Here is a 22,504-nt window from a genome sequence, read left to right as displayed (position 1 = left end):
GTGTGGTGGAAGTTCTGCCTCCCCCCCACCCTTTTCATTTTCTATTTTCTTTTTGGCCTGACCCAAATTTTCATCGATCGAGGGCAACAAGTGTCGTCACCACACTGCCATATTCGCCAGCCCATTTGAAGGAAGAGGACTGCCTTCACGGTTCTCGAGAATCCACCTGACGGTTCTGAATCAACCAGGCTGAAGTGGCTGAAGAGGAAGAATTAGTGAAATATGCGACAACAATTGTGTCACTCAAACCTTGAGTGATAGCAGAACTACGTGCTACACTGGGAGAAAGTTTTGCATAAAGAAGGTAGCCATTTTGTCGCATATATTACTGAACCCGAACATGACCACTGAAATCACCATTTGTCTCATTTATGTCAATCACAGGTGAATAGAAGTACGCAGGTTGTGAAGGTAGGGCTTGTGATCTGAGTGCACACGTCGGGCAAGTCGTTAGTATATCGCTAAGCAAGGGACTACCATGCAATACAAACTATGCAAATCACAAAAATGATGAGCCCTTTAGATGCATAGTGAGTGAAACGGATACTTGGCAAAAGTGAAAGTAGCACCTTTCTCCTGAAGTGTTTCAAGATGTTTGTGATAAAAGACCTATTCGTTTGGTTTATAGGGGTTTAATGTCCCAAAGCAACTCAGGCTATGAAGGGCTCCTCAAATTTTGACCACCTGGGGTTCTTTAACGTGCACTGACATCGCACAGTACATGAACCCCTAGAATTTCGCCTCCACCGAACCCGCGTCTTTCAGGTCAGCAGCTGAGCGCCATAACCACAGAATCATCACCGTGGCTTAAAAGACCCATTTATGATAAAAACTCGGGTGATGTGGTCTCTTCCTTACAGGGTCCCTCATCTTTGGGTTATGTACACTCGATTGATGGAAAACTTGCTCTTTTCTATTTCTCATTAATCAGGATATAGCTGGCAACGTAGAGGATTTCTACAGTATTAACGAGAGGGTAGCATCTATTGTAATTAGGCTCAATAGGAGGTACAAGTTGAAAGTGGTGCAGTGCAGGCCTACGCGCCTACATCCAGCCATGATGACCAGACCGTTTAAAGCTTCTATGAAGATGTGGAATCGGCAATGAATAAAGTAGAATCACTCTACACTGTACTGATGGGAGACTTCAATGCGAAGGAGGGCAGGAAGCAGGCTGGCGACCACGCGGTAGGTGACTATGGGATAGGTTCTAGGAATAGTAGGGGAGAGCTATTAGTAGAGTTCGCAGATCGAAATAATTTACGGATCATGAATACCTTCTTCCGAAAACGAGAGAACAGGAATTGGACCTGGAATAGCCCCAATGGCGAGTCTAAAAATGAAATCGGCTTTATACTATGCGCTCAACCTGTCATCGTTCAGGATGTGGCCGTCCGCGGAAAGGTGTGCTGTAGCGACCACAGAATGGTAAGGTCTCGAATTAGCTTAGAGTTGAAGAGGGAACGAAAGAAGCTAGTGAATAGGAAGTCCATTAACGAGCTAGCGATAAGAGGGAAAATAGAGGTATTCAGGATATCGCTGCAGGAAAGATATTCAGCCTTAACTGAGGAAGACGATCGTAATGTTCATACAATGAACAATAATCTGACAGCTATCACTACGGAGTGCCCCATATAAGTAGGCGGTAGGACGGCTGGACAGGATACTGGCAAGCTATCTCTGGAGACGAAAGGTCTGATTAAGAAACGCTAAAGCATGCGGGCGTCTAACCCTACCGAAAGAATAGAACTAGCAGGGCTATCAAAGTAAATAAGTGCAAGGGTAGCCGACATAAGGAAGTTTAATATGGAGACAATTGAGTATGCTGTAAAGAACGGAGGTAGCCTAAAAGTGGTGAAGCGGAAACTAGGCATAAGTAAAAACCAGATGTATGCGTTAAGAGACAAGGAGGGCAATGGCATTAGTAATATGGATATGATAGTTAAAGTATCTGAAGGCTTCTACACAAATCTGTACAGTAGCCAATGTAATCAGAATGGTAATGAGAGAGACAGTAGCACGCAGCAATGCATCATCCCGCCAGTAACGAAAGAGGAAGTAAAGAAAGCCTTAGGAGCAATGGAAAGGGGAAAAGCAGCTGGGGTGGAATAGGTAACAGCAGATCTGTTGAAGGACTGAGGGGAGATTGTGCTAGAAAAACTAGCCACCCTGTATATGCAATGCCTTATGACGTCGACCATACCAGAAGCTTGGAAGAATACAAACATTATCTTAATTCCTAAGAAAGGAGATGCCAAGGACAAAAAAAAATTAAAGACCAATCAGGTTACTATCCGTTGCCTACAAGGTATTGTGATGACCCCCATAATGCGCAGGTCCACACGGGACGGAGAGGCAAAGAGACACCGTATGGCTCAGTTTAAACAAACAGGTATATTCAATAATTACACATGATTAAGATTATACATCAGAGGCTGGGGCGTCCGAGCTTACGTGCCGACGACTTCATGGGGGCGATGGAGTGGCTCCGGAGTTGGGCTCGAGCGGTTGCTGGCAGAAGCTGCACGCCGTCGGGCTTCCGCGCTGAAGGCCCTCTTGGCGAACGATGTCGTCCTGAGCGTGCCCTCTTCCGTACTCCTTCTCGATTTTTATATCCTCTTCTCCACACTCCCTAGGGTGAGGACGCCCACGCCGGAGGGGAAGGAGGGGGGGCTAGGGCTTTCACTTGGGCGCACAAACATACCACCGCACTTATTGTCTCGCCCCCCTCACGTGTTGAGTCCGAGGGAAAGAATGTTGTCTTCGCGGTAGCGCATAGCGTCGGCTGTGGTACGGCGCGCTCTGGATCGCTGACAGTTCCCTTGTTCTGGAATGTGCCCGGGAGGGCCGCACCTGGAACGGCCACGCAAATTGGGGAGGATAAAGCCTGTTTCCCCGCGGCGGCGGTGGCGGGTCCGGTTGGGTCCGGTTGGGCTTAAACCCCTTCGTTCTGGTTGTCACTCTCAACGAGCATGGCTGGGTAATTGATGATGCCTGTCATCTGGGTCTCCGTCTTCCCTTGTCCTGGAATGTGCCCGGGAGGGCCGCACCTGGAACGGCCACGCAAATTGGGGAGGATAAAGCCTGTTTCCCCGCGGCGGCGGCGGCGGGTCCGGTTGGGTCCGGTTGGGCTTAAACCCCTTCGTTCTGGTTGTCACTCTCAACGAGCATGGCTGGGTAATTGATGATGCCTGTCATCTGGGTCTCCGTCTACGCCGCGCCGTCGAACGTGGAACCTCGTAGCACACAAGGAATGTCACACTCGCTCACCCTCCAGAAGAATGTTCTCCGAACATTTGAGTCCCTGCAGCTCCCCTTGTCTTTCTGAATCGCCTCGCACAGTGCGTCCGACAAAACACTTTTCGCTGCACTCAACACCACTGCACAACACCATATGCCTCCGCTGTCATAACTGGCGTCTCCAGGGGCAGCACTGATCTTCTTTTACAGATAAACATGAAACTCAGCACCCAAGCCTCTCCTTTCTAGTCCAAACTGGACGAAATAAATTTACCACAGTTACAAAGGAGCTCCCACTTCTAGCACGATCACGGCAGAGACAAAAATATAGATAACGAAAGGAAGTAGGGCAGGTTCTGCATGCGCTCCGCATGCTCTCCTGTGAAGGTGTTACTTAATGACAGAAAGGTTTAACTACTAACTCCGATAACTTAATACATACGCATATAGCAACGTTATGAGCTGCGGCATTACACAATTCTGACCAGTTCACAACTCCGCTCTGTTTACGCCATTAGTCCGACTTAGCTTTCCGATTTCGCAGCGGATATCGGCCTTCATGAGTCATACTAAGTAAGTCTGTGACCCTTTGTCTGCTTTGGGACTCGCGAGGGCTCGTGGCAGGAGCCTCTCCTGGCGTTATCTGCGCGGCAACCTCGCGCGCTTCTTCTTCTAGCAATGCATGAAGTAAATCCGGTGGCATTCCGGCCGTCACCTCTGGCGCCTGCCGAACAAATGCAGGAGAGGGCGTTTCTTGCGAACTATCTGCACGCTCCGCTTCACTCCTGTCCCCATCAAAATCCGCGCTTTCCCTTTCCTCATTTCGTGAATACTGAACCGGTGCCGACTTGAGGCTTAAGACTATCTGAACAAATGCTCCGTCATGCCCTACCGACCCTATTAAACCACCTTCATTGTCAAGGAATTAACATAAGCACCATTACCAACAATATGCTTAAGTCCTTTGTAACGCGACAGTGAGCGTGTATGAAATTGTTGTTGTATTTTAGAAATTCTCTTGTAGAATTGGTGTGCTACCGTGGCTGCATTCCTTGTACATACTGACCTTTATTTGTGGCTCTAAAATGAGTATATTATTTTTGTATTGCATATTACACATACTGACTTTTAAACTTTCTAATGTATAAAGATGTATGTTTCTTAATGTTCCACTGTATATGCCTCATAAATAGGGGGCCCGAAGCTCGTCAAGTGGAAACTTCCACTTTTTCTTCGAGCCCTCCTCGTCCTCCGCTAATCTTTTTGTGAGGAAGAAATAAAATTATTGATTGATTGATTGATTGATTGATTGATTGATTGATTGGTCTCGGACTCTGAAGTTTACCGGAGAAAGCTTCTCGACAACCTCGCACGGTCCTCTCCACTTCGTCTGGAACTTACGAGCTAGCCCAATCTGCCTTTGGCAGTTTTCAATGTACACGCTGTCCCCCACATTAAACGGCGCGTCTCTAGCACTGCGATCGTGCACCTCCTTCCTGCGCTTCGCCGCTTTCTTTAAGGCCTCCTTTGCGATGTCCCTCGCCACTTGCAAGCGCGATTCTAGCTCCACCTTATAGTCGTCCAGTGAAGCGTATGGGACACGACGGGGGCCCTCTGGCACTTCACTAGGCTGGTCAGGGTCTCGGCCGTAGAGAAGAAAGAATGGCGATTCGCCCGTGCTCTCGTGTGCTGCGGAATTGTAGGCAAACATTGCATACGGGAGCCACAAGTCCCAGTCCCGCTGGTCGCGCGAAACAAAATGCGACAGGAACCCGGCCACGGTTTGGTTCAGTCGCTCCACCGCGCCGTTGCAAGCCGGATGGTACGGTGTTGTCTGCTTCTTAGCGATCTTAAGCAGCTCGCAAACTCTCCTCATTAGCTGCGACACGAAGTTCGTTCCCCGATCTGTCAAGAGTTGCCTCGGGGGTCCATGTCGGAGCACGATCTGTTCGACAAATGCTCTTGCAACCGTGTCTGCCTTCTGATCTGGGAGTGCTACCGCTTCCGCGTATTTTGAAAGGTGATCGACAAATACTAAAATGTACTTGTTTCCGGAAGTGGTCGTGGGCAATGGGCCCATTATGTCCATACCTGTCCGCTCGAAGGGAGCCGAAACCTCAGGGAACGGCTGAATTGGAGCTGGTCTTCGTCCCTTGGGTGTTTTTCTTTCGAGACAGGAATGACACTTCGCACAGTAGTCTCTAACATCCTGTCGCATGCCACTCCAAAAGTACAAACGCTCCACACGCCTGCGTGTCTTTGCTACGCCAAAATGACCGGCGCATGGCGCATCGTGAAACGCGCGAAGAACCCTTTCTGTCCACGACCGAGGTATGACGACTCTCTCCCAAGCGGTTTTCTCTGGTCTCCCTTTCCTGGTTGGCCTCGTGCGCCGACACAGGGTGCCGTCTTTGCCAATGAAATAACCTAGCTGTTCGGGGTGAGACGGTGCGCCCTCTAAGCTTTCGATTATTCGCTTCAGGTCAGGATCTTTGCACTGCTCTGTGCGTAATTCAGCGGGGTCGACTACGGGGACAAACTCATCTATAGCTGCCACGGCAGCTGTGCGGCTGAGTGCATCAGCATTCAGATGCGTCTTTCCTGACTTGTGCTCAACTTCAAAGCAGTATTCCTGCAGGTGTAGATTCCATCTAGCGAGTCGCGAGCTAGGGTCCCTGACACTCATCACCCATTTCAGAGGATGGCAGTCTGTGACTAGCTTGAATTTGCGGCCGTAAAGGTAGCATCTGAAGTGCTTTACTGCCCAGACAACGGCGAGGCACTCCCTTTCCGTAGCTCCGTACTTTTGCTCTGTGGGGCTCAGCTGTCGGCTAGCAAAAGCAACGGGATGTTCTTTGCCCTCGATAACCTGAGAGAGCACGGCACCAACTGCGAACTTTGACGCATCTGTGGCCATAACGAAGGGCAAATTAAAATCCGGGTGGCACAACAGCGGTGCACTCATTAGCTTCCTTTTCAGGGCCCCAAAAGCATTCTCCGCGTTTTCGTCCCAGCGAAAGGCGACATTTTTGGCTGTTAAGGCGGTGAGCGGCTTAGCGAGCTTGGCGAACTCCTCTATGTGCCTTCGGTAGTAACCGATCAGGCCGAGAAACTGCCGGACCTGGCGGACGCTAGTCGGGGATGGAAAATCCGAGACACACCTTAGTTTCTCAGGGTCCGGTCGCACGCCGTCAGCTGAAACAACGTGCCCGAGGTATTTCACCTCGTTTTTGAGGAATTGGCACTTAGAGGGCTTCAGCTTGAGACCCGCTGCTCTTAGTCGCACCAAAACCTGCTCAATATCGCGCAAATGGTTATCAAAACTGTCACTGTATATGATAATGTCATCCATATACACGAAGCACAGCCTCCCCAGAAGACCTGCCAGGATAACATCAGCGGTTCTCTGCCAGACAGCAGGGCTGTTGGCCAGACCCATCGGCATTCTTTTCCATTCATAGTGCCCTGAGGGCGTGTTGAATGCCGTTTTCTCGGCATCTGCCGGATCCATTGCTATCTGCCAGAATCCCGCCGCCATGTCCACTACCGTGAAGTACCTGGCAGAGCCCAGCTGAGAAAGCGTCTCCTGTATATTGGGGATGGGGTATGGATCGATGCGAGTTACGGCATTTAGTTTGCGGTAGTCCACTACCAATCGATACGAGCCATCTGGCTTTTCCACCAATAGTGCTGGTGCTCCCCAGGGTGACTTTGAGTGTTCGACAATGCCGCGATCAATCAGGTCCTGCACCTGCCGCTCTATCTCCTCACGTTGGGAGTAAGGAATCCTGTACGCACGCTGGTAAACGGGCGATGAAGTGCCGGTTTCTATCCTGTGCTTTATAACGCCATAGCAGCCCGAATCCAGGTTGGACGCGGCGAATACTTCCGAGTAGTCGTTCATCAAACCAGCCAGAGCCTCCCTCTCCCTGGATTTTACGTGAGAAAGATCGAACGACACCTTTGGAGCAGCCGAAGGACTAGCATGCTCTACAGTTGCGAGTACCGTATCGGTGGGCTCACGTTTCTCTATCGCAGAGGTGAAGAAAGCCAATGTTTTGTTCTTGGGAAGGCTCAGTGGCTGCTGGCTACAGTTAACCACCCGTAGGGGCACTCTGTGGGCGTCATTAACTGTCACGAGGCACGCGGCTGCCTTCAGGCCATTGCTGAGAGAGTCGACCGGCTCAAGCACTCCCACGGCGCCGCTCTCTACATCTGAAGGCACAAACGCGTACAAAATGTGCTCCGACCAAGGAAGGACGACCGCCTCATCGACCAGCCTGACGGCAACCCGCGAATATACCTTCTCCAATGATCCCACTGTTTGACGGGTGTCAATATCGGTAATGCGAATCTCAGCCCCTCTCCTGTTCAAAAACGGAACTTTTGATCCGCCCACATTAACCTCTTCCTCAGAGAATGAGACTACTACCTTCCCTTTTCTCAAAAAATCCTGCCCTAATATACCTGACACTCCGTTTGGCAGAGACACCGTGTCCGAGCATACGTAGCAGGGGTGCTCCAATGCAATTCCGCCGAGAGAGAAGTGTAACCGGTAGAGTCCACTTATGCCAAGAGGATCCCCCGTTATGCCTACAAATTTGGTTGCCATACCACCAGACGCTTCCAACACCTCGCGGTCCCCCTTCCTTCGAAGCGTGTTAAAACTGCTCTCCTTAAGCAATGTCACCTTTGACCCCGTATCTATCAACAATTCCATACAACAACCATTTAACTTGCAACGCACAACAGGGCATGCCTCGTCGGCCACACAAACTACCACCACCTCATCATCTACTGCTCCCTCCCCACGCTCCTCAGGCTGGGGAGGACTAACTAGTTTTTTGTCTCGGTATCTGGAGCCCCGCTGTAGGCTTGCTTAGGGCGTGTCTCGCCTGCTTCTCTTTGTGGCTCCCCACGGCGCACGTTTTGGCAGAACCTGGCGATGTGTCCGCGACCCTGGCAAGCGAAGCATACGATTTCTTCAAAATCTCGCATACCGCGCCTGTAGCTTTGTGGCGGTCTCCGGTTTCCAGCGAATGGGCGCTGTTGAGCGCGCGCTTCAACCTGGCACTCTACCTGCTGAGATAGCAGCTGTTCTAAGCGATCTAACCGCTCTGTCAAGAGAGCAACCTCAGGGTTGAGCACCGCTCTCTCTATGACGCGTACTCTCGCTGCGGCTGTCGTTAACGCCTCATTTTGTTCCTCATCCAATGCGGCCTCCACGGCTTGGTCGAAATTGCTCGGCTTGCGCGAGAGCACGAACCGGCGCACGGGGTCTTGCAGACCAGCCACGAACAAAGCGGTCATTTCCTCTTTAAGTAGATCCTCCGCGTATTTCTTCCTTAGCTGGTCTCCTTCCTCCTCCCTGCTTAACGTATCGCGCACTAAGCGCTGAAGCCGCGACGCAAACGTTCGCACGTCCTCCCCTACCATCTGTCCGGCGTCACGGAACCTCTGTACTCGCACGTGACGTGGTTCAGTGTCAAAATGCTCAAACTCGAGCTTCTTAAATTCCGCAAATGATTTTGTGGATTTTACTTTTTCGTCTCGCCATGCAAAATCATGAGCAGCTCCTGCCATCTTACACCTCGCCATTCCCAGCATTTGAGCATCGGACCATCCCCCCATTTTCCCAATCTCTTCTAGCATGGAAAAGAAATCGCAGATTGGAACCCCTGTCTTATCTCCCGTAAACGTCGGAATGACGCTTCCTAATGCCAGCATGCTTGCTCCGAGCGACGGCTGTGGAGTGGGAGCTCCCTCAGATACAGTCATTTTTTTTTTCAAGCCCTCCAGTGCCTCAAGCCTCTCAAATGGGGGTAAAAGTCCCACAATCAGTCCCGTGATTCCCTTTTGATTACAATTTTGAAGTCATGAATGTCACAGCATTCAGAGGACATTTGCTTTTGAGACCCCACTTCTGACACCAGTGTGATGACCCCCATAATGCGCAGGTCCACACGGGACGGAGAGGCAAAGAGACACCGTATGGCTCAGTTTAAACAAACAGGTATATTCAATAATTACACATGATTAAGGTTATACATCAGAGGCTGGGGCGTCCGAGCTTACGTGCCGACGACTTCATGGGGGCGATGGAGTGGCTCCGGAGTTGGGCTCGAGCGGTTGCTGGCAGAAGCTGCACGCCGTCGGGCTTCGGCGCTGAAGGCCCTCTTGGCGAACGATGTCGTCCTGAGCGTTCTTCTTCCGTTTCTTCGAGGATGGTTCACAAACCCTTCCTCTAGTGTCGTTCGGCTTGGAAGATGAACAGGAGGCGAGCTTGTAGATGATGACAGCAGAGCATAATTTTACAACAGAACAAACTTTGCACTACTTTACTCATCGACCGGGCAGGTTAGTGCCTAAGTAGCATCACATTACATGCTAAGCATGGAGCCCCAGCTCAGACTGGACTGCATCCGTTTACATGCGCTTTTAAGCACTTGATTAACAAAGGACTAAGGGCGGTCATTTTCAGTGGCCCGCCCAAAGCATCAATTCTCCAATCCAAAATAACATGCGAGATGGGGACCACCCCTTGGGTGGGGCTTAGCCTCGACCCCAGAGTCGACCCCAGGTATATTCAATAATTACACATGATTAAGATTATACATCAGAGGCTGGGGCGTCCGAGCTTACGTGCCGACGACTTCATGGGGGCGATGGAGTGGCTCCGGAGTTGGGCTCGAGTGGTTGCTGGCAGAAGCTGCACGCCGTCGGGCTTCCGCGCTGAAGGCCCTCTTGGCGAACGATGTCGTCCTGAGCGTGCCCTCTTCCGTACTTTTTCTCGATTTTTATATCCTCTTCTCCACACTCCCTAGGGTGAGGACGCCCACGCCGGAGGGGAAGGAGGGGGGGCTAGGGCTTTCACTTGGGCGCACAAACATACCACCGCACTTATTGTCTCGCCCCCCTCACGTGTTGAGTCCGAGGGAAAGAATGTTGTCTTCGCGGTAGCGCATAGCGTCGGCTGTGGTACGGCGCGCTCTGGATCGCTGACAGTTCCCTTGTCCTGGAATGTGCCCGGGAGGGCCGCACCTGGAACGGCCACGCAAATTGGGGAGGATAAAGCCTGTTTCCCCGCGGCGGCGGCGGCGGGTCCGGTTGGGCTTAAACCCCTTCGTTCTGGTTGTCACTCTCAACGAGCATGGCTGGGTAATTGATGATGCCTGTCATCTGGGTCTCCGTCTTCCCTTGTCCTGGAATGTGCCCGGGAGGGCCGCACCTGGAACGGCCACGCAAATTGGGGAGGATAAAGCCTGTTTCCCCGCGGCGGCGGCGGCGGGTCCGGTTGGGTCCGGTTGGGCTTAAACCCCTTCGTTCTGGTTGTCACTCTCAACGAGCATGGCTGGGTAATTGATGATGCCTGTCATCTGGGTCTCCGTCTACGCCGCGCCGTCGAACGTGGAACCTCGTAGCACACAAGGAATGTCACAGTATATACTAAGGTAATCGCTAATAGAGTAAGGGCCACCTTATACTTTAATCAACCAAATGTGCCTATACTTTAATCAACCAAATGATCAGGCAGGCTTTCGTAAAGAATATTCCACAATAAATCATATTCACACTATCCATCAGGTGGTAGAGGAATGCGCAGAATATAACCAACATCTATATATAGCCTTCACTGGTTACGAGAAAGCATTCGACTCAGTGGAAACCTCAGCAGTCATACAGGCATTGCAGAATCACGGTGTAGATGAGCTTTATGTCAAAATACTGGAAGATATCTGTAGGAACTGTACAGCTACCATAGTCCTCCATAAAGTCAGCAATAAAATTCCAATAAGGAAGGGCGTCAGGCAAGGAGACACGATCTCATCAGTGCTATTCACCACCTGTTTACAGGAGGTATTCCGAGGCCTGAATTGGGAACATTTGGGGATAAGAGTTAATGGAGGATACCAAAATAATCTGCGATTTGCTGTTGACATTGCCCTGCTGAGTCACTCAGGTGATGAATTGCAAATGATGATCAATGAGTTAGATAGGCAGAGCAGAACAGCAGGAAATTAACTTTCAGGAAACCAAAGTAATGTTCAACAGTTTAGCAAGGAAACAGCAGTTCACAATTGGCAGCGAGGGGCTGGAAGTGGTAAAGAAATACATTTACTTAGGGCAGGTAGTGACAGCTGATCCGGATCATGAGAGGGAAATAACTAGAAGGATAAATATGCGGTGGAGCGCATATGGCAGGTTCTCTCAGATCATGAATGGCAGTTTTAACAATATCCCTCAAAAGAAAAGTATACAACAACTGTATCTTACCAGTACTCACCTAAGGGGCAGAAATGTGGAGGCTAACGAAAAGGGTTCAGTTAGTTAAGGACAACGCAGCGAGCCATGGAAAGAAAAATGATAGGTGTAATGTTAAGAAACCGGAAGCAGGCAGAGTGGGTGAGGGAACAAACTCGGGTTAATGGCATCCTAGTCAAAATCAAGAGGAAGAAATGGGCTTGGGCATGGCATGTAGTGCGAAGGCAAGATGACCGCTGGTCTTTAAGGTTAACGGAGTGGATTCCAAGAGAAAGTAAGCGTAGCAGGGGGCGGCGGAAGGTTAGGTGGGCGGATGAGATTAAGAAGTTTGCAGGCAAAGGGTGGGCACAGCTGGCAAATGACAGGGTTAATTGGAGAGACATGGGAGAGGCCTTTGCCTTGCAGTGGGTATAGTCAGGCTGATGATGATGGTGATGATTCCTCAATGCTGCCCTGTTTTGTACTGTTAAGTCTTGCGCTGAAGACAATAGTGTGTACGGAAAGCTGGGCAAGTTGGTTACTACTATCCATGGTAAAACAGCGTGGAAAAACAAGAGGACGGAGCAAACATGACGACACGTGTCGTCCTGTTTGTTCCGTCCTCGTATTTTTCCGCGCTGTTTTACCATGGACAAGAGTGTGATTTGTTTGCAAAACACCGGCGATTTGGCCCTTGATAATTTTATGGTGCTGCTTGAAATCTATCTTAGTAAACTTCTGCAATAATTGACAACCTGGTCCTTGTTCAACACGGGGGTGTTAGCATTGGTTCTTGGGTGGCACCCGTACTTGGTGATATTTTCTTGGCCAGCACTGATCATGATCTGGTGTCCTAGTTGGACGACAAGATAGTTCTTAAGGATTTTCGGTACATAAGTGACTACTTGGTTTTTCTTAAACAGCCATCCAGTTTGACCCACACGGACTCCGTGCAACAGCTTTATCGGTCTCTTAAAACGACATGGGAGGGGTCTAAACTTGGTTTGGTTTGGTTTATGGGGGCTTAACGTCTCAAAGCGACTCAGGCTATGAGGGGCACCGCAGTGAAGGGCTCCGAGAATTTCGACCACCTGGGGTTCTATAACATGCACTGGCATCACATAGTACACCGACCTCTAGCATTCCGCCTCGATCAACACGTGATCGCCGTGGCCGGGATCGAACCCACATTGTTTGGGTGAACAGCCGAGCACCACAACCACTGAGCCACCGTGGCCGGGATCGAACCCGCATTGTTTGGGTCAGCAGCCGAGCGCCGTAACCACTGAGCCACCGCTTGCCAGGCTTGCCTGAGCAGAACAGATTGCAAATTTTAGATAGCAACTTGACCTTAACATGAGATCACATAGGATGAATGTAGTCGCCACGTGCCCGAAAAAAACTTGTTGCAATCTGCTCGTTCCAAGACTGTAGAACAGACCATTGGCACGTTTTGCTTGAAGGCAGCCTTAGCAAAATCATGTGTTCACTTGGTGCACGACAGCCTCGACTATAAGGTTGGCAGTTCTGGTCGCTATGGTGGAGAAACACAGACTGACCCAGGAAGTCAAGAAAAAAATCAGACAGGCAGTTCTCCCCTCTTTGAAGAATGTAGCCACACTGGTATTCTCTGCCCCATGCTAGTTGCCCTCACTGTGCCCCTGAAGGAAGGAACGCGTCACATCACTGTTTGTCAGGTGTTTAGCTAGGGTTGCGCATCACATTCCTCTCACCTACACTGGCCAAACAGACCGACGTACAAATGATCGACCAAGGGAGCAACAGCTGGAAAAGAATGAAAAAGGGCCTAATATACGCTTACAATGCAGCGCATGCTTTTTAGATATGCATGATAACCCGTGATGGCCTTTGCCGGTAATAACAAAAACTTTGAGGCCAAGTTATGACCAGATGGCACGTGAGCATGCTCACGCTTTTCTCATAACGAACAAAAGGGATGACCGTGTAGTGGCTACTTGACCAAGCTGTACTAGATAGAAAGCAGGTTTTTGGCAAGCACTTAGTCAAAGTCAAATTTATTTTTCTCCGAGAGGAAGAAAGGGGGCAACGGAAAAAAGCTGCACATGCGCAGCTTGACGAAGCCCGGCCCCCTTGGGTACAGTTCAGCAGCAATTCAAGAAAAATAAACAAAGGACGCTCAATGACAAGCATTGTACAAGATATATACATATGGACGACAATGTCAGGGTTTTATACGTGAGATGCAAAAAGTAAGCGGCTGACATAATACAATGCACGTGGTACAGGGCGTAGTTGCAGCAATATGTAAGCAAAAATGTCGTTAGCTGCACGATATAAAGAAAAAAGGAAGGGATATAAAATCAGACAGGTGGGCAATAGTGCAGAGGAGGATAAGAAATGAAGCCAGAGACAATGGTGAGGGTATTAACAGAAAGCAGATGCATTACGATCTAATTTTTTGAAAAGTGAGCGTGCAGATTCTGTATTTGTATCAACACCAACGCGACTGAGTGCGTTCAAGAGGACGGCGATGTGGTATGATAAAGATTGATTGCCATATGTTGTGCGGCAGAAACGTTCGACCCATGAATTATTGTGTCTGGTGTTATGACTATGAGTGCGCGTGTCAAGGTTGAATAGCTGAAGAAAAAAGTGATTATTAGTGCGAACAGCAGTCTTGTACTGGCTTGTCTGACATGAAGACATAAATATGTGTTTAGTAATCGGTTTGTCTGACATGAAGATATAAATATGTGTTTTCTTTCTGAATAAAATTTGTCTTGAGTCTGCGCCTCTCCTTGTGCATCATCATCATCAGCCTGACTATGTCCATTGCAGGGAAAAGGCCTCTCCCATGTCTCTCCAATTAACGTGTCCTTTGCCAGCTGCGGCCACCGTATCCCCGCAAACTTCTTAAACTCATACGCCCACCTAACTTCCCGCCGCCGCCTGCTACGCTTACTTTCTCTTGGAATCCACTCCGTTACCCTTAAGGACCAGCGGTTATCTTGCCTTCGCATTACATGCCCTGCCCAGGCCCATTTCTTCCTCTTGATTTTGACTAGGATGTGATTGACACAAGCTTGTTCTCTCAGAAGAACAAGGTTCCGGGCTAGTTGGTAATGCATTTAAACGAAGAAACAGCGCGATGAAACACGGACACACGAAGAAACGACACACACGAGCCTCACCCACTCTGCCCACTTTCGGTCTCTCAATGTTACCCCTATCATTTTTCTTTCCATGGCTCGCTGCATTTTCCTTAACTTAAGCCGAACCCTTTTCATTAGCCTTCACGTTTCTGCCCCTTAAATGAGTACCGGTAGGATACAGCTGTTGTACACTTTGCTCTTGAGGGATGCTGGTAAACTGCCATTCATCATCTGAGAGAACCAGCGAAATGCTCATACCATAGGGCACTACCTGCCTTAAGTAGACGTTTTCCTTTACGACTTCCAGCACCTCGCTACCAATTGTGAACTGCTGTTCCCTTGCTAGACTGTTAAACATTACTTTGGTTTTCTGCATGTTAATTTTAAGATCTACCGTTCTGCTCTGCCTGTCTAACTCATTGATCATGCTTTGCAGCTCATCTCCTGAGTGACTTACAAAGGAATCACAAAAGGAATCAGCGAATCACAAATTACTTACGTATTGTCCATTAACTCTTATAGCCAAGTGTTCCGAATTTAGCCTCCTGTAAGCAGGTGGTTGTGCAGTACCTTGCATAACAAATTTTGTCAAAATGTGGCATGTTTACCAGACTGGACTAATGACAGGCTTTAGCAAAGCAGTTGTAGCATGCATTCTTGTGCTATGCCATCACTTATTAAACATTTGAAAGGCGACATCTGTGCCAGCACAATATGACTGTCCCTGATGCACTCTGAATGTGGTACTTAAGGCTGCAATTTGGGCAAGTTTGTACTGGTTCACTGTTAAACGGGACCGGGCTAGACTGTGCTCAGCTGAAAAGATAACCTCTACCACTGGGCAAGTAGGTGCCTTTTTTGTGTGTGTGCCTCATCTCCGCCTTTGCCCCTGTTCCCGCTCTACAATACTAAGTGAGGGGTAAACTTTTTCGCTATATGCAACAGGTAAGCAACGTGCGGTAGTAGTGACCTTTTTCTGCCCATATGGTGCCTGGTGGCCTCCTTTTGTCTCCGTGTTATTTCCTCAGGAAACACTTCCCATGGGGAACTCACACCAGCAGTCATTATGCAACCGATAACCCTTCACTGCTCTTTCTCTGGAGAGCATCACAATGCCAAAAAGTGGTGCAACTCAAATAAGCCTCACACTATGAAGGCACAGGAGAGAGGGGAACAGGCACCCACAAATGGATGCGCGGTGTTCCTTCATCACCCAACAGCTTACCTTAATGCAAGCCTCACACAAAGGCCACAGTTCTTGCACGTGAGGCCAAAATTACATTGCCAATGTGGTCCCACGCAAAAGGGCAGAAAGCAATGTAATGGGATAAAGTTTCTTGGTAAAATATTTTCCCAGCAACGGCTTTCCCATCCTCGAGGATCACACTGCCCACACCGACGTCAACTTAAGGAGAGATGTCACTGCGGCGCCTTGCGCGATTAACCGTCGACCGTTATGCACGCGAAGCAACGGTATAAAAAGAATGGGAGCAGCAGGGAGTTGCGCAACGCATGCATTACCTCCTGCGTGGCCGTCGGGCTGTACCACACGAGCACGAGCGATGTGGCGATGTTGACGAACAGTCCCGACAGCGTCATGAGGTTCGGTGCCAGCCAAAGGGGGCACTTGCTGGTCACCCAGTTCCAGAAGGGCTGCATAAAAGGGTCCGCGAACGATGCGCCCGAGCAGCTGTACTTGTGCTCGGAGAGCCGCCGCAGCTGCTGCTGGCTCAGGATGTCACTCGAGCCGAAGATCATGGCGGCCTGCGGGACGCACTCACTACTCACTACTGCACGCCGCTGCAGCCATCACTCCCGGAACACATTCAGCCTGGCGCACAACAAAGCCGAAAGGAACGCGGTCACACCGTGCACGGCCGACGCTGCAGGGAAAACGCCCGACTCGTTATTGGCTAACTCGCCTGATGGTGGATGGATGGATAAGGCGCATGGATGGATGGGTGGATTGATAAGGCTGAACCCTTGAAATCGGACGGTGATTCAAGCCACTTAGCCATGACTTGTGAAATTTTACTCTTGTCTTGATTTTAGCCACCAATCAGATAACCTTCACTTGGATACTTCTAACCGCTTAAAATCTACTTTTCCTTCAAACCCCAATGCTTTGAAAAAATCAGCCCCGCTGCTTTCCACAGCAGTGTGAAGCAATGCGGTACCTAGCGGCGCAGGAAAGAAACAGTGTCGGTAAAATAGCAGACGCTCCCCGCCAGCCTAATGGGAACACGTTAGCATAACGCTCATAGAGAAAAATTGAAATTGGTTTTTGGAGAAAGGAAATGGCGCCCCAGACGTCCTGAGGAGGTCTTAAAATGATCAGAACGTCCTCATCCCGAAGAGGACATTCTGAGTACGTTTTGGGTGCATTGATGGCCAAATGTCCTCCAACAAACACAAAACCTCCTCAAAATCTCCCCAAAATAGCCCATCGGGACATTTAGAATCTCCCCAGGAGGTGCTCATTTTTTCCGAACACATCCAAAAAAACGTCCCCACAACTAACTGTCCAAAAAGTTGTGCGTCCCAGGGAAAGCCCCAAAATGTTAATGCTCGATTTCTCGGCTCTGGCTCAATAAAACTCTTTCTCCTTTTTCATGCAGCCTTCATGCATCTAAGCACACATATGTGCCAAATTTCAGGCACATGCTTACGTTACAGGTGGTGTAATACATCTGTCCACTCGTTTGAATCCATGCTGGCTCGGCCATCCTGGACTTACCTGTTTACATGAAATGTACTAGAATTTTACACACAAAGGAAATATGAATTCAAAAGGTTGCCCGATACTGCCCACATAACAGGAAATAGCTGCGCAATACAGATGTAATTTCATTTTATTAGACGTGCTCTTTGCACCTAAATGAATACAAACAGCAGACGCATATGTATGCACCATTTAACACACAATGTACAGTACGTAGCACTACTGCAGCAGCATATAATAATGGCTGAATTTTTCTCTAGCTGTGAGAAATCTGAAGAATGAAGCAATAAAAACATAATACAGAAAGTTGATGCACGTTAAGCGAACATTTTAAGGGGCACAAAAGCATATATGCACACGCAAAAGCAAACGCATGTATACAGCAACTTGGGTGCCAAAAGAAAAGACGAGATGGGCGCACGCTACAGATACCAGTTTTAAGGTCACGAATTTTCTTGGAGTTAGCCTTTCTTTCTGGATCTGTCTGACTTAATCTTGGTTTTACAAAGGAGTTACATTATCGGCTTTTTTCGCCAGTCTCCCTTTTATCGATTTTATTACTATCTTTTTCTTGCTTTTAGACTTATTTTTTGTTGAATTTCATTTTTTTTGTATTTTGGCTGCGTTCCAATACTCTAGACGTCTAACAAGACGTCTAGTGTGACGTCTAGGAAGCAGTCATGTCCATGTATTGGAACTTGTCTAGTGCTCACGCCGCCTCGCGGCATAATAATGTAACTAAAGCTTATGAACAGTTGTACTACTATTTTTCACAAACTGAGCAATAAAGATAATTAAAAACGTGTTTTCAACAAGTTTACACATTTCTTCTGGAATGAATTTGCGCGTAAACCGGACTGGTGGATGTGCCTATCGGTCAGTCTACTTGTAGCAGACGGGACCGCTCTCCGAAGACGACGCTAAAGAGATATGCGATTATTCTTTTATTATTGATGCTCAACTGTACATGCTCCTCGAACGTGCTCGTCCAGACGGTCCTGTAAACATAAGAATACGAAAGACTGTAATTAATATGCGCGAAATACGATACGGCTAATATACACTGCAACAGGAAAACACATACGTGACATTAAACCCGCTGTCTGCCCTACGTGGCACTCGAAGACAGCGAGAGACCTAAATACAGCAGCGATCTTTAATCCTGCAACGACTAAAATCAATTCGCAACATGCCGGTGTATTTGTTCTGAGAGTGTAGAGATAAAAAAGAATGCACGCGAAAGAGTTGATGCAACTAATACAGCAACAGAAGAACACATTTGTTAACCGTCACGCCAGCCGTCTTAACGCCCGTCGAGGAAACCAACGACAGCGACGAGTATTCTCTAAAATCAAGTGCTAATCAAGATCCGGCATCGTCCGGATCACGTAAACAGACCTACAGCGTCCGCTGCTGTAGCAAAGCTCTCAACTGCACGATTTTCTCCTGCGTGATTCACTGCTAGGAATCGCACGTCCACGAAGATTAATTAGCCACTAGTTTGCGTACCAAATAACATTATGGAATGACTCACATTTTTCCTTTTTTATACTCCGTGTACAGTCCGACGCCCGCAAGAGCACGCCTCGCTCATCCGCGTATATCAGCTCCGCCATCTTTAGACAGCAAGTTAGCCTGCATCGATGTGGACTTCGGCGAAGCAGTCTTATGAGACTGCTTCGCCGAGAAATGGAACGCGTCCCAAGATGGCGGCTGTCCAGCTAGACGTCTAAGTAGCCGTCTACTTGGGAGTATTGGAACGCAGCCTTTGTCTTTCTCTCTCAGTTTTACTGCATCTCATCTTATACGTTTACCCATGTTTTTTGTTGGCTTCACCATTCTCGCTCATCGTCGTTTTTTATCCTTTTAGTTATCTATAGTGCACTTCATCTTCTGTGTTTAGCTGCGTTAATTGTTGGCTTCATCTGTTTTGTTAAATTTTCGTTTGCGTACCCGATCAGGGACGCCGCAACAGGGAGGAGGGCAGCCCCCCCCCCCCCCCCCCAAGTTTTCTCATCCCTCCCCCACCTGAATTCCTGCCTTGTTTACATTTATTTTGCTGTAACCTAACTTACGACCTCCGCGTTCCCATGAAGTCCCAGTAGGAAACTACACGTTGAAGACTTCCACAACTGGAACAGGCATGAATTATAGTGCTAGCCCTCATTTTGGTTTTCGTATAGAACGGCAATTTTAACAATGAAAACACTCTGGCGCAGGTACCAATTCGCAGTAGCAGCAGAAGCAGGGAGCTGGCTTCGCTTTTCCGTTGTTAAAATGTGGCGAAGTCCATTAACGTCTGCGAAGGGAAGTTTTCCGGGAGTCCCAATCACCGTCGTCTTTGTGAGTCGGATGTGTCATCACTCAGCGTGGCGCACGAAAAAGGGGAGACCGGTCTTTGTCGTCGCCAAGTGGCTGGTGGGCTGTTCGGCTGTTCATTGTTCGGGCTATGGGTACGGATGTTGGCGCGACGGTGCGGGGTCAGTCTAACTTGTTCAGCAGAAAATTCTAACAAATTTTAGTAGGAGCAGAGTCCCTGTGTGAGGTAGCCCACTCCTGCCGTCACGGAAGCAAAGCCCGTTTCCTTGCATTTCCTGCCTAACCTCTACTGCGGTGCTACAGGACGTTGACAGTGGTCCCCCCCCCCCCCCCCCTCTCTTGGGGCCGTCTTGAAGTCAAATGGCGATATTCCAGAAGTTACTCAGAAGGGGGAACCCGACTGCACAAAGAATGCGAGAGTGTCGTCTCGGGACGGGTGCATTTGGTTGGAAAACAAGCCTTGCGGAAAGCTGACTTACAGATTTTTCCAAATGGTCCATTATTGTGCAGTAGTTTGTCGCATCGAGGGGATGTCGTGGAAAAGCACGTTCAGCGAACTGCTCTCCTATTCAAAAATTCAGTCGTCAAACTTGGCCGACGAGGAGGCTTTGCGCATGCACAGGACGTTACTGGAAAAGTGGTCCATTACAGTGGCTATATATAAAGAAGCGCTTGGGAAGGGCCTTGGGAGTCGACCTTTAGGGAGCTTGGCGGAAGCTTGTACCGCGATCAAGGAAGGCCGGTGCCGTTTGTCAACTTCCGTGGACAGTTCCAGCCTTTTTGGGGGCTTATTCAGGCATGTAGCGCTCTATCTGCGCTTTCATTATTATTATAGTTGAGTATACATGTCTGCTTAGTCTTGCTCCTTTTGAAATAGAAGATTCGTTAGACATGCGGGTTAAATGCAAGTACTGACAGCGCTGCAGGTCATCATTAACCACAGCGGTGGATTAGTATGGAACAGAAAATCCATGGTGCTTGTTTTCTTTATTGCGTTGGCTCCGTCTTATTTTCAGCCAAATATATTCTTTGCCATGACACAATTCATTTTTCAGCAACATTGGTTTGCAGTGCATGCAAATAACTTAAGGTGTGCTTATCCGCAACTGGAAATATTGAGCTCAGATATCCCGTTTAAAAACCCTTGACAGTCCACATGACATGGTTCGTGCTTGAGCCGTGCGGTGGTGAGGAAATTGAAGCAATCTGAGGAATGTGAAGAAGACCCTCGCCCTCACCTTTTTTTTTGGTCTTTGGAGATGTTAAAGTTTCAATACAAGGCTCAGAAGTAAACCATATAGTCAGATGACTATTAACCACAGCTGAACGGTACGACGAAGCAGCGCTGACGGACGGGACGGAAGAGGAGACAGACACCAGCGCTTGTGTCTGTCTCCTCTTCCGTCCCGCCCGTCAGCGCTGCTTCGTCGTACCGTTCAACATGAACCAACCAGCCCGACTCGGCCCTCTCCTTGAACCACAGCTATACACAGGCCCTGAGTTCACGTAAGCACATGAAACCTTATTTGCCATCGAATAAATTTCCAGAATGAAACAAAAGCACAGTTCACATTTAAAATGTGATTAGTCGAATTCAAGGGGAAAAATCCTAACTGCTCAAACTAGTTTCCATTTGGTCACAGCTAGAATCAACTGGGAATTGTTCCATAAACCAGTTGGAACTTTCGCACACATCCATGTATATAGTTCATTTAAATCTGGAAGGCAGGTATTGTGACTCAAAGCGGCGCATGGGCAATACGAGACGCCATAGCGAAGGACTCCGCATTAATCTTGGTCAAATGGGTACACTGTGCGCATACAACGCACAGCCCATGAGCGCTTTTGCAGTTGCTCTCCTCCGAGATGCGGCCACCATGGCCGAGACTCGATCCAACATCTTTGGGCTCAGCAGCCTAACACCATAGCTAGTGAAACCACCGATTAGGGACATGAAAATGTGAGGTTATCTCATACATCGTAATCAGGTATCCTCGATGCACAAACTACCATATACAGCGATAATTTTTTTCAGTTAACATGCAGCACTCAATCGGTGCCCACGTTGTGCCGGCTCATCTGCGTATCAATTCCAACAACTGCAATCAGCAGCTGTGACGCTGTGACCAAGTGATGGTTCACAAAGACAGCTCGCCGAAAACCACGCCGTCCGCTGCAAAGCAAGAGACAGAGCTTCCTACCTGCACAGGACGCGAGTCAGCTATGGAGAGTGGATCAAGGCCAGATATCTTACTGCCGCTTTGCCCGACGCGATGGACCGTTAGAGACAAGTCGACGCAAAGAATCGTTGAGAATTACGCCAGAGTCCAAGAAACACCCATGGAGCTCTTGCAGACACCAGGTTCAGTGACCGAAAGCAGCAATGCTATTTTTAGAAGTTACGATCGGCTTTTACAGAAATTTGAAACCTTGTTGAGTATCCACATTTCCGTAGCCTTCTTTGGACCTCTTGAAGAATTAGCAAGGACTCTCCAGAGCGCAACATATTGCGCCGCAGGTGCAAAAAAGGCAGCAGAGGCTCTCTGCGAGGCGATCTTTCAGTTCCGCTCTGAAACTGCGTTTTAGAAGCTGTGGCAGCACACGAGCGCAACAGCAGCGCACCTAGGCCTGGAGGAAGCTCGTATATCAAGGCCGACAAAACCTCCTGCGAGGTATGAAACGACTGATAGACCTGTCCAGCCGTTAAGGCCGCGCTGCGCCAGGAGTATCGCTACTGCCGACGGAATCATAAGTGAAACAAAACGGCGTTTTTGAGCAGCCGGGCATGAAACAGCTCGTAAATCTATACGACATCGCAACCAGCGCCGCTTGAGGTAGTCGGTATACA

At 48.9% G+C, this 22,504-nt stretch overlaps 1 protein-coding gene and 1 long non-coding RNA gene across 10 annotated transcripts in view; both read right to left on the bottom strand.

Moving 5' to 3' along the window:
* Positions 1-16,584, bottom strand: part of LOC144127790 (choline/ethanolaminephosphotransferase 1-like) — a 54,988-nt gene extending 38,404 nt beyond the window's left edge. For 2 of the 9 annotated variants that reach the window (XM_077660705.1, XM_077660699.1), the window contains exon 1: positions 16,137-16,574. In XM_077660705.1, coding sequence (XP_077516831.1) covers positions 16,137-16,373 — 237 coding nt within the window. In that variant the 5' untranslated portion in view covers positions 16,374-16,574. Of the gene's footprint in view, positions 1-16,136 lie in introns of all 9 variants that reach the window. The other 7 variants (XM_077660702.1, XM_077660701.1, XM_077660697.1 and 4 more) reach the window with 7 other exon arrangements.
* Positions 16,585-18,266: 1,682 nt separating this feature from the next.
* Positions 18,267-19,048, bottom strand: LOC144130036 (uncharacterized). Its single transcript, XR_013313938.1, has 2 exons — positions 18,872-19,048; positions 18,267-18,335 (listed from the first exon to the last, which is right to left on the bottom strand). It is a non-coding gene; the product is annotated as an uncharacterized LOC144130036 (long non-coding RNA).
* Between the last annotated feature and the right edge of the window lie 3,456 nt (positions 19,049-22,504).

Source organism: Amblyomma americanum, chromosome 4 (assembly GCF_052857255.1).
Source record: "Amblyomma americanum isolate KBUSLIRL-KWMA chromosome 4, ASM5285725v1, whole genome shotgun sequence".
Classification (NCBI taxonomy): Eukaryota; Metazoa; Arthropoda; class Arachnida; order Ixodida; family Ixodidae; genus Amblyomma; species Amblyomma americanum.
Note: the sequence above shows the minus strand (reverse complement) of the source record. Positions and strands in the feature narration are given on the sequence as shown.